An 18,485-nucleotide genomic window follows, 5' to 3' on the forward strand; every position below is an offset into this window, starting at 1 on the left:
TTTGGGTTTGAATCTCCCCCCCCCCCTTCAAACAACTACAGTAGCAGGAAGATATCCTCACTCAGTTTGCTTTTCCTACTCACTCCATAAGGCAAAGCTGTTCAAACAAGGCAACAAGTATGCCTTCTGTGGAGAGCACTTTTCTTGAGTGTTTCCTGGGAGAGCAGTAGCTTCTGCAACTTGAGGAGTGGAAGAAGGTAGAAAAACAGAGAGAGCTGGAAGGAATGGACTCTTTCACCAAGGCAGGAGAAAAAACTGTGGAGATTCACTACATCTCCCACAATTCTGCTCTCCTGCCTTCCTCATAGCTTGTAATCATTACCCAACCCAGTTAACGCTTCCTTAACCCACGGAAATGACTTCTTTTGCGGTTTGTGGTGGCTGAGGAAGCCAGGAGCTTCTTGGCATGATTCTAAAAAGCTGTTACGGCTGCTTTTGGTCCTAAAATTGTGGGGGATGCCCTTTATAGACTGTAGCAGAGAGCATGAGATGAAATCTAGTAAAAGGCACCAGGGGTCAGGTCTGAGAGGCTATTCCCAATGAGGCCTGACTTGGTCCCCAAGTGTTGTCCTAAGACCTGCACACACCCAGTGGCAAAACTCCAGATGGAGTAGTATTGTCCTAAAAAATTGTGCTTTTGAGCAACATGAAAGGCTTGAACCCCTGCCTGTAGGACTGGGAGTAGTGGGGCCACTGTGGCCTAAGTCACCAGGGTTCAAGAAGTGAGGGCAGTGTCATCTTGTCATCTTATGATGGGTGTTGAGGGCTCATTTTGATCTATGTGAATTCATGTCCATTGTTGCAGGCAGAGCCCTGATTAGGGTATATCAGACATTTTTGTACAGTTTGGGGGTTTTCTGAGTTGTATTTTCCCCTTGCCTCCTAGGTTAAGCATATATTTGTCTGCCAACACAGCAGAGTTGTATCTCCCTCACACCTAGCATAACTGGAGTACTGGATTGCTCTGCCCAAAATCTTATTAAGGGTATTTTATTCCCCTGTCCCAGATGTTGATGTGTTATAAAAACAAGGCATTTTTCATAGCAGATGGCAAATACAACAGTAAATTACACCTTACAACATTGCATCTAACTTACAAGTATTAACCGCTGGTAATGGACTTGGCATAGACAACCTGGCAGCAGACAGCACCACCATTGATGCCTCAGACACTTTCCTTTTACCTGGATTAATCTTGAAATAAAACAGAAAAGCATAATTTAAAATAATGCCAATCTAACCGTGCAATGTAATATGCATCATTTTCTTTTGCATTTTATTATACAAATTACCTTGGATTTAACCATTTGCAAGTCCCCCTTATTAAGTTTCTGATTCAAATTTTTCTGTGTCTGAAGATACTGATGTGGTGGGGAATGAGTTTCTTTATCTTCCAGTGGTTTACAGGAGTTTTCTTCCAAAGGAGATACTTGACTTTCTGGTACAATAACCTGTTTATTTTTAAAAAAATAAAATAAAATCCCAGTTCAATACTAATCAATTTATTAAAAATATTTCAGATAAAGTTAATGGATAAAAGAATAGAAGGGAAGGCTTTGATTTTGGGTGCTTTTCAGTTTAGAAAAAAGGCAAGTAATGGGGAGCATGACTGAGGTGTGTAAAATTATGCATGACATTGGAAGTAGGATTTGAACCCTCACATGCAGATTCTGAATAAAATAGTAGCCCCAAAAGTATTTTGTTTAAAATGCACACATGCAAACATCCAGCTGTTCTGCTGGGATTTAATGTGAATGGATGAAGTCACTTTTAGGCTTTTGAATAACAAGGTTTTCATGAGAAAGACTTGAACAGATAAAGAAATGATAAAATACACACCATCTCAGACAATAATGCACGCCTTCAATATTTATTAGTCAGAAGCTTGCTTTTAATATTATCCCATTATAAACTGAAATACAAACCTGTGATTCACTTTCATCAAAAATGACATGTACTGTTGTTTTGGCAACTGACATAGTATTCTTCTTTGTAAATCCCTGAAAAATTTAAGTAGTAAATATTTCACAATACAGTGGTACCTCAGGTTACAGACTCCGCTAACCCAGAAATAGTACCTCAGGTTAAGAACTTTGCTTCAGGATGGGCGGTGGCAGCAGGAGGCCTCATTAGTGGTACCTCAGGTTAAGAACAGTTTCAGATTAAGAACGGACCTCCAGAACGAATTAAGTTCTTAACCCGAGGTACCACTATATAACAGAAAATACAAAATAAAAATAATTTATGGTAAGTAGGGGAAACTTTATTTTTGCAGTTTAGGCTCTTTACATAAAGAAATAATGCACTTTTTAGATTATAAAGGGCTTTGTTATGAGACCTCTTTTGTGTTTTTTCTTGGACAATGACTAATTCACAACATTGTTGTGGGGGAAACCGTCAATATGGATCTGAAAAGCTTTCCCTTTTGCCATTTCCAACTCAATGGAAATTGCTTCCGCTTGTTCAGGACGCTTTCAGGAAAAGTGTGTATGCATTTTTTTGTGAGGACAGTATGTTTGAATTGTTGTATCACATGTTAGCTTAAAGCCTTAAATTAGACTAACACAGCACCCATGGTGCCACAGCACTTTTACTGGTGTCCCTCAGCAGGGGCCTCAGATTTCTGAACTTTTATTTAAAAAGAAAGTCTTTAGCCCTCCTAGAAAGAAAGTGATGGGGCAAAATGTTCAGCTACCTTCTATGTGATTTCTGTGAAATGCGAGACTATGGTGTGTCTACCTTGTATATTCTTCCTGGTACGGAAGAATGCTTCCTGTTACTATTAGACAGCAGCAATATGTACGTGCGTGTGAAATTAATATTGTGTGATCTCCACAATCAAGACCAGGACATAGCTGACTTCCAATGGTAAGCATAAGGTGATTAGGGATGGCTGTCTCTAGTTTTGTGTTCTGGCATGCCCACACCCATAGCAGCAATTTTGTAACCAGTGCCCCCAGTACTATCTCAAAATTTGAAATGTGGTCCAAAAATATTCGTGACCCTGTATTAGACTGTTTCTCATTTAAAAGGTAATTTATTGTACATTTCTATTCTTTCCCCCATTTTGCTCAACAGTTGCCTACACAAATCACCACTGCTTTATTCTGCGGCAGTTTCAGAACTGGAAAACCCTAGATTAATTTGTGACAAGTGCTTGCATGCGGTGTTCATTTAGGAATAACCGGCAATGCATAAATAGAAACAGAACCAACTATGAAAAGAACTATAATCACTCAAAAGTGAAACGTCCATTTTTGTTTCAGTTGTTAGATAGAGGATAGATGAGAAAGGAAATTGGTTCGCTTTTACCTGACGTTTATAGGCACCATAAACCTTCAACGCTGCATCCACAATTTCCAATGCCGAATCAAAATGCAGTATTATTTTCTCTCCTTCTTGGATACCCACAGACATTGGACTATGTAAATGTATTGTCAACAATTTCTTATTGTCTTTCTCTAGGCAACAATGAAGTATGTTCATATTAAATTGTTATTACTTATATGTTAATTATTTGTAAAAATTGCAGAAGCATGCAGCATTCAAATAAACTAGGGTTGTTGTTTTTTTAAAAAAAGAAATGAGTAATGATCATACCATTGGTTCATTATGAATCCCATCCTTCCCGTTTAATAGAAACAGTTAACTGTGAATAAGAAATAAATTTATGTGCTCAATACCTTCAATAATGTATGTTTTTACTTCTTCTTCAGGGATGCAAACAGTTTCCCACTGATGACCCTAAAAATAACATTTGATGAAAAGGGATGAAAGTTCTTAATGTATTTTTGTTTGCTTGCATAATATGGTGTTAAAAGGCATACATTTCAGGTTAACAACTAGTTCTCCTGGAGCTCTAGTTTTCCTGGAGGATCATGGACCAGCATGTCAACCAAATCTCTAAGTGATCTGCCAGTTTTTTCTGTTACAGCTGACACTTTCCACTCACTTTTTTATACCTGCTCCCTTCCCCCAATTATCCAAAGTGGGCACGTGGGCTAGGAAACCTGGTACGTTTGATTGAGTATATGGACACATCAGCTGGGGGAGGAGCAGGACAAGGACTATAAAAATCCATGCAGGCCCTTGCCACACCTAGTTTTGAAAAACTCTACATCTACTAAATCCACTCAGCTACTCTAATGTACCTTCACAGCAGAGCATAACTGATTTTCTTTGACAACTAAACTACCCCTAAAAAATTAATACAATAAGAAAACGTAACCTACGCCATCATCCGCAGCAACGTAGAAGGATATACTTTTGCTACCAGTATTAAAATCAATCCAAAATTCTTCAAGGTTGTCATCTGCTGGGATCTGTAGCTAAAGGAAATTCAATCCAAATATAAAATTATAAATGCATGTATAAGAAGAAGAAGAAGAAGAAGAAGAAGAGTTTGGATTTGATATCCCGCCTTTCACTCCCCTTCAGGAGTCTCAAAGCGGCTAACAATCTCCTTTCCCTTCCTCCCCCACAACAAACACTCTGTGAGGTGAGTGGGGCTGAGAGACTTCACAGAAGTGTGACTGGCCCAAGGTCACCCAGCAGCTGCATGTGGAGGAGCGGAGACGCGAACCCGGTTACCCAGATTACGTGACTACCGCTCTTAACCACTACACCACACTGGCTCCCAGTGTGTAAGATTAACACAATAGTTTTATTGAACAGGTAAGGCCTGTATACGCAACCCTTTATCTTGCACATCATATTCAGAACTTCATTCCTGGTCCCCTAAAACTATTGTTCCCAATTACATTTGAAACAGGAAATATTAATTTACTAACCAGGATCAAACTGTTAGTAAACCGACATCAAAACATAGTTCTCCATTTCAAAGATAATGGGGAACTGTGACTAAGATGCCAAGAGGACAATGTTTAAAAGGAAGAGATGTGGGGGAGCACACTAGTCAAACACTCATTTCAACATTATTAAATTTAATAAACAAGGAATGCCAGGTCCAAATTGGCCCAGAATTTTATGTTGATGTCAAATCTCCAATGTCATAATAACTCATTTGCCTTTTCATTCCAAAGAACCTCTAATTTTTTTGACAATCTATCAAACACATATCTCTGTTTCAATTTTAAACAAAAACGCCAATAATTCTAAAAAAACAAAAGATACACAAGACAAAAGAAATAAACTTACCTCGTGTTCACAAAGCATAGCTGATAAACAAGGATAGGTAAAAACCCTGTCAAAAAAGTATTTACAGAATGAAGATATGTTCATTTCCCATCTCATTACTCACACAGGTAATTGTTCCCACTTTCCATTACCTTTTCAAATGGGAAAAAATTAAAGTCCTGCTTATGGACAAAATATTTCCTAAAAAAAAGTTTATATATATTTTCCCCACCTGGTTGGAAGATTCTATTAGAGAGATTAAGTTTCTTGCCTCAAGCAAAAGAAGGAACAAACTGCAAAAAGTGGGTACTTGTCATATCTTAAGATTGCTTTTCCACAAAGATACCGGCAGCCACAATGATACTGCTGTTCTGGGTTGCTGCGGAGCAGGTTTCTGATATTTTGCAGACTTTAATAAGACAGTTTTCTGCAGAAAGCAGTGACCCATTGGGTAATCTGACTACATCCAGTATAGGGCCTTATCAAACTGCCAAACTTGGCCTGGAAGCAGTTTAGCAGCCAGTGCAGATCCCACAAACAAGGTGTTATGACCTTATGAAAGGTCGTCATATCATTGCATGTGTATATATATCTAATGTTGCATTCTTCTCCAATTAAAAAAGTGCTTTCCGTTACTATTCTTATTAATCACATTTCTATACCGCCTGACATCAAACAATCTTAGGGTGGTTCATTGCTAACTTCATACCTTCTTTTGTCTCCAAAAATGCCATTCACCTGGTTAAGGAACTTTCTGCAATCCTGTTAAGGAGAAAAGCAGCATAAGTATTGCAATCATACCTTTGCTTTGAAATACCCAGTATTTGAATGTGACTTACTGTTTCAAACTCAGAATCCTTAATTTCTTTAAATGCATTACTAACAAACTCCATTGAAAACCACTGGCTTGCGAGTTCTCGCCTCTGTTTTTCTGATGTCATTCTGCACAAAGCTTCTGTAATGGCAACTTGGAGATCATAGTCTATAATGTATGAGAGGAATATTAGCATAAAACCTCCTTCCAGGGATAAATATTACACTTGCTAACTAGTTGCTTAAATTTTAAAAAAATGATACAATGTATGATATATTGCATAAAGGTAATGGGTTATGATAGCCATGTAGCTATCTGGGCTATTGAGAAACAAACTGGGCTACTGAGAAACAAAAAGGGAGCATGGGTATGATTTGGGGGACCTCAAGGTTTGCAGAAGTAGGTATAACCTTTAGAGGGAAAAGCCTCTAAAACACCCCAGTGAGGACTGAGCATACTCAGTAGGGTTTTTTTTATATATATGAAGATGCTGCATAACTAGAGTCCTTGAGTGCCAATGGGGATCTCCTATTCAAAGAGTGGAAAAAGGCAAATTTGAGATGCCTCGGATTGAAAATGAAGAAAACAACACCTAGCAGATTGTGAAAAGGCTGAATTTTAATACAGCTGGATATTAACATGAAGTACATATTTTGAATAATTGTTATCTACATAATTGGCAAACAGAGAATAAGAAGAGCTCTCTCTTTGGTTTTAGTTACTTATCTTACATTTCTATGATCTTTAATAGTTTTCTTTCTGTTAATTCTATCTATATTTCTGTTTTGATTTTTGAAGTTCCCTATCTTAAATTAAAGGAAGAGACATACAGGAAAGTGATGGAAGGGCCTTGCACGAGAGGCAGGGTAGAGAGGATCTCGCAGTGTGAGAAGCTGGTGGAAGAGGGGAAAGCTCCCAGGTGAGAGTTGGGAGGGTTCTTTTTATGTGTGAACCAAATGCTTTTGTCAAATTAATGTTCATGTTCAAATGCAATTCTTTATACTGCTAACATTGTCAATATGGGCACAATAGCAAAACTACTCCTGTTACATTATCTAAGCTAATAAACCTAAGTATCCTCTGCACTTACCCCCAGCTTCCAAAATTCTCTTTCCCATATCATTCCTGCAAAACAAAATATTATGATTCAGGTGTTTTTCTTTTTTGTTTTTAAATTATATACTTTTGTTTAATGATTAGTGCATCCCCTTCATGGTGATATCCACAATTAAGAATATCTTCTTCCAAAAAGTCATCTTTTCTGTTTATTTTTGGGCTGATTTTTGTAAAAATAAAAATAATGTTTGGCCTATCTTTATCAGAACACTTGAGGGAGCTGGGTATGTTTAGCCTGGTAAAGAGGAGACTGAGAGGAGATATATTCGCCATCTTCAAATATCACAAGGGTTGTCACATGGAGCAAGCTTGTTTTCTCCTGCTCCAGAGGATAGGAGCCGAAGCAATGGATTCAAGTTACAAGGAAAGAGATTCTGACTAAACATCAGGAAGAACAGAAAAGTAAGAGCTGTTTGACAGTGGAACAGACTCTCATGGGAAGTGATGAACTCTCCTTTCTTGGAGGTTCTTAAGCAGAGGTCGGTTGGCCATCTGTCCTGTTTGATCTGGCTGAGATTTCTGCATTAATTTACATTGACTTTCCTTACACCAGCATCTTGTGATCTTTCTTCTTTGATACTGCCTTCTAAGAGCAGCTTTCTAGAAATGCTTAACCCAGAGGCTGGATTGTGCCTAAAGAATATTTTAAGCCATGTCAACAAAATGATTTTTGCCTCAAAATTAGATTCTCTTACCAAGGTTCTAGTTTTATGAAAAGGGAAAAGACTTATGTAATTATATTAAAGATTAAATAATTACATGACTTCTTGCATTTCCTCTGTAGAAATAATTTTCTTTCTAGTATCTCGGGGCATAGAATCAAGCATTGTGTTCAATTTTCTTACTGCCTAAGGATAATAAAAATAAATGATTGAAAATTAACCACATTAGAACAAGAAATATTTGTGATGCATTAGTTACAGATAGGTAGCCGTGTTGGTCTGCCATAGTCAAAATAAAAAAATTCCTTCCTGTAGCACCTTAAAGACCAACTAAGTTAGTTCTTGGTATAAGCTTTCGTGTGCATGCACACTTCTTCAGAAGTGGTATCTGAAGAAGTGTGCATGCACACGAAAGCTTATACCAAGAACTAACTTAGTTGGTCTTTAAGGTGATGCATTAGGTGAGAGAATATCTTTAATTGTCCATTAAAACAATGTAACTTAAGAATCTTGATCTTAATGACTGCAGATCTTAAATGTTTATTCTGTAATATATAAATCTGAGTCTAAGGGTACAACACAGGGTTATCAGTTTAGTGGAGCAAGAGAAATTCTCCTCTGCTAAAGTCTGGATAAACTAACTAAAGTCAGGCCTTTGTTGGACAAGTATGTGGCCGACTATACACAATGAAGCATCGCTAAAAATACAAAAGCACTTTTCAAAAGTCAACCCTAGTGGCTGGTATGTCAGCTATGATATCAGCTATGTGCTGATAGAGTAGCCAAAGAACAACAGAAATTACATAAGAGAAAGGAAAAAAAGGAAATGTTCTTTAAAGTGCTTGAGAAAAAAATGGATGTTAATTTATTTAAATTATAAAAATGGGATAGTGCTAGCAGACAAACATTTTTCAAAAATATATAGAAGAAATGCATCAAAATAAACACGTTAAAACAAATGGACACAGAGATCAGAGAAGTAGGTATATGTGCATTATTTCTATACTGTCTTTTAAAAAACTGAATAAAAACTTTTTAAAATACACCAGGTAACAGGGGATAATCATTAAAACCTAACATTGTTCAGAAGAAAGAAATTTCTTACCTCCTGCTGAATATAAATGTTAATTCTTTTATCGGTAGCAAGTGTGCATGTTCGCAAAACAAAATTTTCTAGTACTTGTATTTTACCTAAACAAATATTGTAATATATCATTTACATAAGTCTCTACAAAGCCATATGATTATATTTCAAAAAAACCTGGCAATTATAGTGTGAATAAACACTTTTAAAGCCTTTCATTTAGAAAGCAAGCAAGCTTTATAAATATTGATTGTCTGAAGTGACACAAAACAAACAGGAACTTAACATACAAGCATTCTAAATTTCAGCCATCTTTAATTTATGCAACCTGAAAGGAACAAGGAACAGTAAAGCTCATTTGCTAGAGCTTTTGGCTGCATCTCTGTAGAAAGTTGGGCTGCTTAAATCTTAAATCAATGGGATATAATGATTCAACAGTAGTCCTTTTCATTTCTACAGAGAGTCACAAACTTAGCATCTTTCAAAGCTTTTAGATTATCTGAAACTTCATAATCCAATAAGGTCGCCATGTGTCTTACTTTATATAAGACAGCCTTCTATTTGAAGAGCTGTCTAGTCCAAGTCAACTTTAAAGATAAAGAATTATAAGAAGGGGCAGTAGGTTTCTTGAAGAGACCCACCAACACACAACATCTGGACAGCAAACTAAGCAAGCGCAGTTTACCTGATCACAGTATTCCCCATTATAGTGAAATGTACTGCATTTCTATTTAAATTACTGTAAAAATACCTAAGGCTGTGTACATCCTCCTATTTACTATTCATCCAGTGGACTCCCAGCACTGTTTTTGGAAGTGGTATACACACAAAATTAGCCACAATCCATTTTGTAAGAAGATGAAACCAGATTCATCCAAATTGGGGAAAAATGTCTTGGCTGCATTTTAAGCCAGTTGTGTGTACACAGCCTAAATGTGCATCCATCAATTTTTCTTTCTTCCTCTCTCCACATAAATCAGTATATGCAGTTTATGTAAGTCTATTTCCTCTCTCTGCCACTTTTTGGGATGCATTTTCTCTTTTTGACAATGTGGAAGTGCCTTCCCCCAGCCCAGCACCTAGGCTATTTGACTGTAATATATAGAATGCACTCATTACTGATTAATCAAAACACCTATAGGACTAACAGTATATGCAACTAGAAATATAATAAATATAATTATAGTAATTAGTTTCATGCATACCTTTACTGCTGGTATCATGTACTATCTACAATTTAAATAAACAACATATTAAAATCACTCTGCACAATCAGGACTACTACTTTATTTGTGGAAATGGATTGTATCCAATGGTGAATTTGTGCTATTAAAAAGCAATTCTATTCATCCAAGGCAGAACCTGAATTTTGCTAAACCCAGAGGCCCAGCATTTAAGGAAGCAGCTTTTCAGGAAACAGACAGGCTGCAGTGAATAGGAAGGATCAGCAAAAACTGGGTGCCCCAAAGTCACTGAATTCTGCTATCAATGAGAAATCTTTAGAATTGTTTTCTCTTTCTGTTTAGGCAGACTCCAGAAAAATACACATGTTATAACTATATTTTCACAAAATTATGCTGAAAAAGAAGAGGAAATGGACAAGAAGAGAAGAGACAACCTAATGAGATTGCTTATATGTGCATAGCTATAGTTTACATTTGAAATAACCAAATAGAAATTTTGAACATGATATCCTTTATCTGCATATGGGATACACAATGAATATCTAATTGTCTTTTTAATACAGTTGGATTTCTTGTTTTCTTAAAGTTTAGATACAGTAGTTAATTATGACCAATGAGTTAAAATAATGTACCGTATTTTTTGCTCTATAAGACTCAGTTTTTCCCTCCTAAAAAGTAAGGGGAAATGTGTGTGTGTCTTATGGAGCAAATGCAGGCTGCGCAGCCATCCCAGAAGCCAGAACAGCAAGAGGGATCGCTGCTTTCGCTGCGCAGCGATCCCTCTTGCTGTTCTGGCTTCTGAGATTCAGAATATTCTTTTTCTTGTTTTCCTCCTCCAAAAATTAGGTGCGTCTTATGGTCTGGTGCATCTTATAGAGCGAAAAATGTGCTACATAAAAAAGCTTTCCCCCAAATATTTGATACATACATCTTATAAATATTTAATAAATACATGTCAGTTTATGGAACAATGCACGAGGTACATATTTACCATAAGAACATCAAAGAAGTCTTCAAACAGAGTGGCAAATTTGTCATTCTTTTCATTTACTGTATTTTGGATAATTTCTTGAGCCTTTTCAAACCAATTTACCATGTAGAGAAAACATAAAAGGTTTGTATAAGTATACATTTAAAAGTTATTATTATTTCTAGAATTCACCAGGCTGTTTTCCAATTGAAAACCAAAGGTAACAAGCCTTCTTTTGGCGCAAGGGCAATGTGCACTCATGGCCAACTTTGCCTCATGCCTGTGGTAGGTGTGGTCAACCCAGTTTATCACACATGCTTGCATAAAGAAAAAGAGAATGAGTGAGAGAGAGAGAAAAGAAAAACACATAGGCATATAACTGCCCCCCACTCATGCAAATCAGCCTGGGGACGGGGCTCATTCCCTCTCCACTCAAATGACTGATACAATTATTGGGGAGCAGGATCATTATGATTTAGTGATACATATAGGTAAAGGTAAAGGGACCCCTGACCATTAGGTCCAATCGTGACTGACTCTGGGGTTGTGGCGCTCATCTCGCTTTATTGGCCGAGGGACCCGGTGTACAGCTTCCGGGTTATGTGGCCAGCATGACTAAGCGAACCAGAGCAACACATGAAAACGCTGTTTACCTTCCCACCGGAGCGGTACCTATTTATCTACTTGCACTTTGATGTGCTTTTGAACTGCTAGGACTGCGGATTCGAACCACCAACCTTCTGATCGGCAAGTCCTAGGCTCTGTGGTTTAACCCACAGTGCCACCCGCGTCCCATACAAGGAGCCATTATCAGTTTTAAATCACTGTTCAGCACTCAAATCAAATGGACGTCCAATATGTTGCTATTATAGTGGTACCTCGGGTTACAGACGCTTCAGGTTACAGACTCCGCTAACCCAAAAATAGTACCTCGGGTTAAGAACTTTGCTTCAGGATGAGAACAGAAATTGTGCTCTGGCGGCCCGGCAGCAGCAGGAGGCCCTATTAGCTAAAGTGGTGCTTCAGGTTAAGAACAGTTTCAGGTTAAGAACAGACCTCCAGAACAAATTAAGTTCTTAACCCGAGGTACCACTGTACTTTATCTCTAATTACTCCTAGGAAATATTTTTGAATTTCCTATACTTATCTTTTGAACAAGACCATATTCTACCAATGCTGGAAACCCAATTTCCCCTAATATGGTTATATTTCTGCCTTGTTTCAGAAGAGTATTCAACATAGTGGAAACATTCTTGACTTCTTCACTGTCAAGTCCCTGAAAATTGAAAAAACAAAAATTTCAGTAATTATACAAAAAACTTTACTTAACAGGATGAAAACAATGGGTTGGATCCAGACTTGTCAGCCACAAATGAAGGTCTCCTTCCATCCAAAAGAAGAAAAAGATAAGATCCAAGAATCTGAGGGGATATGGGGGTGGCAGAAATGTTGCTGATTCCCTCCTTGCCCCACACCAGCACCACCTTCACAACTATTTTGGAGGGCCCCGACCCCTTGAAGTCACATATTTAAATAAACATTTTTCTTTAAAAAAGAAACTGCTTGTCTCCACAAATAAATCTGAATTTTACATCACTTTTTATGATAAAATCAAAGTCATCTTAAAAAGGTAAACGTAAAAGACCCCTGACAGTTATGTCCAGTCACGGACGACTCTGGGGTTGCGGCGCTCATCCCGCTTTACAGGCTGAGGGAGCCAGCGCTTGTCCGCAGACAGTTTTTTTTTTCTGGGTCATGTGGCCAGCATGACTAAGCCGCTTCTGGCACAAAGGAACACAGAAACCAGAGCAGTGCACGGAAACGGCGGTACCTATTTATCTACTTGCACTTTTTTGGCATGCTTTTGAACTGCTAGGTTGGCAGGAGCTGGGACCCAGCAATGGGAGCTCACCCCGTCAGGGGGATTCAAACTGCCAACCTTCTGATCGGCAAACCCAAGAGGCTCAGTGGTTTAGACCACAGCACCACCCAAATTGTAAATCACACACAAAAAACATTTTTACTCCTAAAATGCCAGTATAACTGGATAAATATGTAAACAGCAGCAGAATAAAAGCATAACGATGCTTTTACTGTAAAATGCATGCTATGATGAAACAATCTTAACAGTTCATTTAAAAGCGAAAAAAGAGAGGGCAATGCAATAGAACTTAAAAGACATCTCGCCTGTTCCCACCCAACACATCTGTCTGTTGACAAAAGGACAATGGAGAAGAACTTAGAAAACATTGAGTAGGTTCAAATGTGATTTTGTGCTGAGAGATTAACAGAAATATGGAGTCTGCAAACTCACAACAATTTTCATCTCAGAGGCAGAATACTATCAACAATACTTCATAATACTATCAACCCCATGGTTGTCCTATAATTCAAACTGCCCTAAACAATATTTTATACAATATTCCACTATGTACTGATGTAACACAAAAACAAAAATCCATTACCTGGCATATAAGTTTGTCTAATTTATTGAGAAACTGTTTGCTGCATTTGTGAGAAATGCCACCAGAAAAATCAGTTTCCAAGAACTGTTCCAATGCTTGGAAGTCATTTTTTCTTGTAGCATCATCTATACATTTTTCCAGCTGTCAGAATGGGGAAAAAACACACAAATACTACTACTTAATACTTCAGTTAAATTGAGCACAGTGACAAATCTTATGCAAATCTGTATTTTTAATCAATCTTTTAATTAGGACAAAAATGCTTTTCTGGCTTTTTTAAAAATAAAAGAGATATATAGTGCAAAATATTAGAAAGATGTTACTGTTAATAGCAATGACTGGAAAGGGGGAAGATTCCATTGTGCAAGCAGAAATCCTTGCACTGATGGGATGCTCAAGTAGTACTACACTGGACACAACTCAAAGTTTCCATGCTCACAGTGGCTTCTCCATTCAAATCAATCGAAGAGACAGGTGTATATATAAGAAAAGGCATGTACAGACAATGCAGCCCCTTTCTCTGAAATCAAAGGAGGTGGATATCATGTAGAAGCTCTATGTATGCATTTGTACACGTTCCTTAGGAATTCAGAAACAATTACCTGTTCCTGAATCAAAGATACTTGGAAGATATATAGTGGTTTGGGTAACCATGTGTGTATTCAATTATACTGCAGTAGGTCCACTAGTTTTATTATTTTATGCACATTCAAAGCGGGGTGGGGGGTGAGCTAAACATCAAATAAATAAATTTTCTACAACTCTTTGGGGTCTGGATTGAACAAAAAAATCATTCTTGGGAATAATAATGTATAAGGCCTGTACAGACTATTAAAAACATACAAATACCTTATGCCTGTAAAACTATTATTTGGTAATGTAAAAGGCTAAGCTATTAAAAAAACAACAACTCAGAACAGATACAGAGCAGCACATACCTGTCCTTCCCGCCTCCTAGCAGGCATTTTGACAGTTTCATATACTTAACCTGAGAGGCAAAAAATTGAGGAAATGCACATTTTAATTAATATAAAATCTAATTTTAATTAATATAAATATACTGTACACTACAACTGTGAAAAGTTACATTTTATCAGTAATATCAAAAACACAATAAAAATATACAAGTGAACCGATGGTTAAAATGATGTGTTCTTTAAGATTATTTGTGGCAATCAAAACCTATTTCTGCTTCAAAATCTGACTCTGCATCTACTTTACAATAATATTGATTCATTTTATGTAGTAGTGTTATAAGCCCCATTGAACACAGTTAACTTCTTCCAAGTATACATGCAAACATTGCAAGTTATGCAACACAATTTTCACCATTTAATATTTGAACTGGTGTATCTGCCTACTATAACAGTTGTCTTTGAGAACGGTTCAGAAGCTACAACTGATGAAGAATGCCTGCTTGCTAAAGGCAACGATAGATAAAAACATTAATACACAAGGACTTCTCCAACAGTTTCTGGTACTTTTCAATGTGTTAATAAATCCCTACACAGTCCAGGCCCAGCATACCTTAGGGATCTTAACACCTCCTTTCTTTAAGATCAGCACCCATCAAATTTGGTAGATTGATGCTGCAGGTCTTTTTCAGTAATGCTACAACTTCTTAGCAAGAGTTCAGCCAAAGTCTCAGTGTGCAGTTACTTAAAAACTCTGCAACTAACCTTATGCCAGATATTAAAGAGCAGTTCCACATTCAACAAACTAGTCATGTTTACTAGGCCATGTATCAACATTGAGTTTAGACCCCCATTTTCCAAGAAGGGACATACTTGATTATTAGCTGAAGCTCAGTATGAGCTGCTGTCACAGCCTTAGCCTAGCTATCCAGTAGGCACACATCCAGAAGCACTCCCAAGAAGTGAACCTGGTGATTTAGTGGGATATCTTCACCACTCCACTGGAATTAGGACTGCCATAGTTTATTATAATATTGTTGGCTGATTTCAAGTTAAAAATAGTGCATTCACTTAAATCCCATTGATTTCACACTAAGCACACCTGACAGAGCAATTCAAATCTCCTTTTACCAGGCCTTGGGGGGGGGTACTATCCCTCCACCCAGCCTGCTGGCTGTTGGACCCCCATCTGCAGTTACACCAGCATCACTGCACTGCCATAGGGGTCCTCCTTCCACCTGTTATCAGGCTCAATTGCAGTGCCAGGCTGCAGAAGCCATTTCACTGCCCCTTCCGTCTGACATGCATAGCAAGGCTGCAGATATAGAAGTGGCCCTATTGCTCCATAAAACCCTGCCAGGTTAGGGAGCTGGTTAGGATTAGATCCAACCCAATGCCATTAGGTTTATTAGCCAATGTACGTAATTTTGAACTTTTGGAGTAACATTCCTTCCTTTTTTCTTGCACAGGCAATAAAAATGTATGCAATCTGTAACCTCCCTCAGTTGCAACCCAAATCATGTTTGTTTATATGTTTTGAATGAACAATGAACAAATTGCCTTGGAGTTTACACGTTTATTTATTTATTTTCATTCTGGGATAACTCTGTTCCTACAACAAAAAACATTATATTGATGGTCTTCTTTTCTAGGACTGACAAAGTTTGAAACTGTCCCTAGCTGTACCTTTAATGATGGTTAGGTGTGCAGAAACTAATGTGATAATGCTTAGCCCCGTGTAGTGAAAAACTTCATATTCTGATTACTTCAGGTCAGCATGCTTTTAAAGGCACAGGAGCAAGGCAAGATCCAGCAATCTAAGCCCTTTGAAGGCTTCTTATCATTTCTTTGGCAGTTGCCTAGCAGCAGTAATTATCAAAGCAACTACAACCATGCTACAGCAGTATGAAAAAGCTGCTGTATGCTGCATAACTGCTAGTAAGAATTTGGGGCAACAAGGGTGAGTTTTGCAGTAGATAAGCTGGGGTTAACACTTGCCTGGAAAAATGCAGTCTAAGCTAAAACTCAAGAGGAGCAGTTTCTTGTCTCCATGAAGTTCAAGCGCACCAAAATACTCAAGGAAGACTTGTAAAACGAATGACTTATTTTAAACCAGTTACAGGTAGGTAGCCGTGTTGGTCTGCCATAGTCAAAATAAAAAAATTCCTTCCAGTAGCACCTCTTTAAGGTGCTACTGGCAGACCAACACGGCTACCTACCTGTAACTGGAACCATGGAAGGCACCACATTGAGCCGCATGAAATGGAAGTCCATCAACCTCACCAAGAAACTTGCACAGGTACAGACTGATATCTTCTTTCTTACTAAATGCAAGAACCTGGACATTATACCCAAGGGTCTTAGAATTAAGAACCCTCTACAATCCACGTATCCCACTGAATATGCTAGAAAACTATGCAACACTTTCTCTAAGAAGCTGCTCAAACATCTGATCAGCGTTCTCTACTCTAAACAGCAGCTAATAAAGGAGGAACTCCTTGTATTAGACAACTCTATCAGGAACCACCAAGCTTGGCAAGAGTTCCAACTAACTTAGTTGGTCTTTAAGGTGCTACTGGAAGGAATTTTTTTTTTTTAACCGTTTGTATAACCTCCCTTAGGCAAATGTCACCCATTGTCCCCTCCCTTCCCTTGCAGGCTGACAAGAAACATTTGCAAACGGGGGTCTGTTTTTATGTTTCTATCCCCCAATGTGGAAACCGGTGGGTAAAATAACCCAAGGGGCACAGCAGTTAAAAAGGCGAACGAAGCAAATACGGTATTTCCACGAAAATCAGCTAGCTTTCTCTCAGAAGGAAAAGGAAACCAATGATCTAGCAAGATTACTGCCAAGAAATCCGAAGTGGAACCGGGGGGGGGGGAGACTTAGGCCCGTTCACTTCCGTGGGCCTGCTCTACTCAGCGGCTCTACCCGGTTACCTGGCCAGCGCCCTCAGGCGAGGGTGGCCCTGAAGCCGCGGCTGCGAGGTATAAGGGCGGCCTAGGCGCTTCCCTCACACGACGCCCGAACGAAGCCGCCAAGACGCGCCGCCGCCCCGCCAGCCAATCACCTTTCCGGAGGAATACGCCCGCCTCGAGGAACCCTGACAGCCAATCGCTTTAAGCCGTCCTGAGGTGGAAGGCGGGGTCACTCAGAGGCGGGCCGCGGAGGGGGCGGGGCGAGGAAATCCTCTCTCCCAAGTCCAAGGCCCTCCTCCCCACGCAGTCACGCTCGCTTCCTCCCCCTCCTTCTCCACGCTGCCTATTCCTTCCAGCCAATCAGCGGGTGACGAGCGTGACTGATAACGGTCGTTGTCAACCGCTGTTTCTCGCCCCGCCCCTGCTCGCTCCAGAGGTTGACGCGATTGTGGCCCGCAACTGCTAAAGCTCTGTTAATTACTTGCGCAAATGTCGAGCGCTTAATTTACTGTATTTCTATTTTTTCCCCGCCCCCCGCGAACGCACGAACTGCCACGACCATCTTTAGAGTAGTTTTCCCTTCTCCACAGTATCCCCTCAAGTGCTTTTCAATTCACCTCAGTATTTTCATAACGCCCTCGCTTCATTGGACATAATGATAAATGGCGCTAGTTAACATTTATTGTCATTGGTAGTAATGGTACCAGTCATAGTAAATAAGTACGGCTTCCATTATTTTAAGATGTGAGGAGAGAATTCACTAAATTGCTTTCAAGTTCTTAAATCCTTCCCAAATTCTAGCACTGTTGTTGCGTTTAAAACAAAAATGTGTACAGCTGAGAAACGAGCTCGTTTTGGGCGAGCACATGTGGCTCGCCGAAACGCTGCTTCCTTCACTGCGCATTCTAAAAACGCAGAAAAATAAGCGCTGAGGTAAATATTGTCCCCCACAGACTAAAAAAAAAGGGCAAAACATCCAGCAGCAGCCACCCTAGTGCCGTTTTATTCAAATCAGTATGTGGATTTTCTAAGTATGCCACTTAGTGGCATAATCAGTATGTGGATTTTCTAAGTATGCACTGTTCTACTTGTAATAACATTTTTTTACAAAGGGAGTAAGAAATAGAGTGTTAAACCTTGTGAGGAAAATTTATAAGCACCACCAGATGTCACTGTAACATAAGAAAATATAGGCAACCTATACAGTAGTACACTGCAGCT

The 18,485-nt window shown here is 38.8% G+C and overlaps 1 protein-coding gene across 1 annotated transcript in view; it reads right to left on the reverse strand.

Annotated features, from left to right (window-relative positions):
* Positions 1 to 17,410, reverse strand: part of SYCP2 (synaptonemal complex protein 2) — a 45,273-nt gene extending 27,863 nt beyond the window's left edge. Inside the window, exons 1-18 of the mRNA XM_082225792.1 lie at positions 17,286 to 17,410; positions 14,370 to 14,419; positions 13,432 to 13,572; positions 12,112 to 12,242; positions 10,988 to 11,090; positions 10,018 to 10,042; positions 8,834 to 8,919; positions 7,826 to 7,914; positions 7,041 to 7,075; positions 5,976 to 6,118; positions 5,846 to 5,898; positions 5,158 to 5,203; positions 4,233 to 4,328; positions 3,684 to 3,744; positions 3,313 to 3,461; positions 1,926 to 2,000; positions 1,293 to 1,451; positions 1,098 to 1,194 (exon numbers count right to left, since the gene is read on the reverse strand). Of these exons, the coding sequence (XP_082081918.1) occupies positions 1,098 to 1,194; positions 1,293 to 1,451; positions 1,926 to 2,000; positions 3,313 to 3,461; positions 3,684 to 3,744; positions 4,233 to 4,328; positions 5,158 to 5,203; positions 5,846 to 5,898; positions 5,976 to 6,118; positions 7,041 to 7,075; positions 7,826 to 7,914; positions 8,834 to 8,919; positions 10,018 to 10,042; positions 10,988 to 11,090; positions 12,112 to 12,242; positions 13,432 to 13,572; positions 14,370 to 14,396 (1,516 nt within the window). The 5' untranslated portion in view covers positions 14,397 to 14,419; positions 17,286 to 17,410. The remainder of the gene's footprint in view (positions 1 to 1,097; positions 1,195 to 1,292; positions 1,452 to 1,925; positions 2,001 to 3,312; positions 3,462 to 3,683; positions 3,745 to 4,232; positions 4,329 to 5,157; positions 5,204 to 5,845; positions 5,899 to 5,975; positions 6,119 to 7,040; positions 7,076 to 7,825; positions 7,915 to 8,833; positions 8,920 to 10,017; positions 10,043 to 10,987; positions 11,091 to 12,111; positions 12,243 to 13,431; positions 13,573 to 14,369; positions 14,420 to 17,285) is intronic.
* Between the last annotated feature and the right edge of the window lie 1,075 nt (positions 17,411 to 18,485).

Source organism: Podarcis vaucheri, assembly GCF_965113315.1.
Source record: "Podarcis vaucheri genome assembly, chromosome: 6".
NCBI classification, from domain to species: Eukaryota; Metazoa; Chordata; class Lepidosauria; order Squamata; family Lacertidae; genus Podarcis; species Podarcis vaucheri.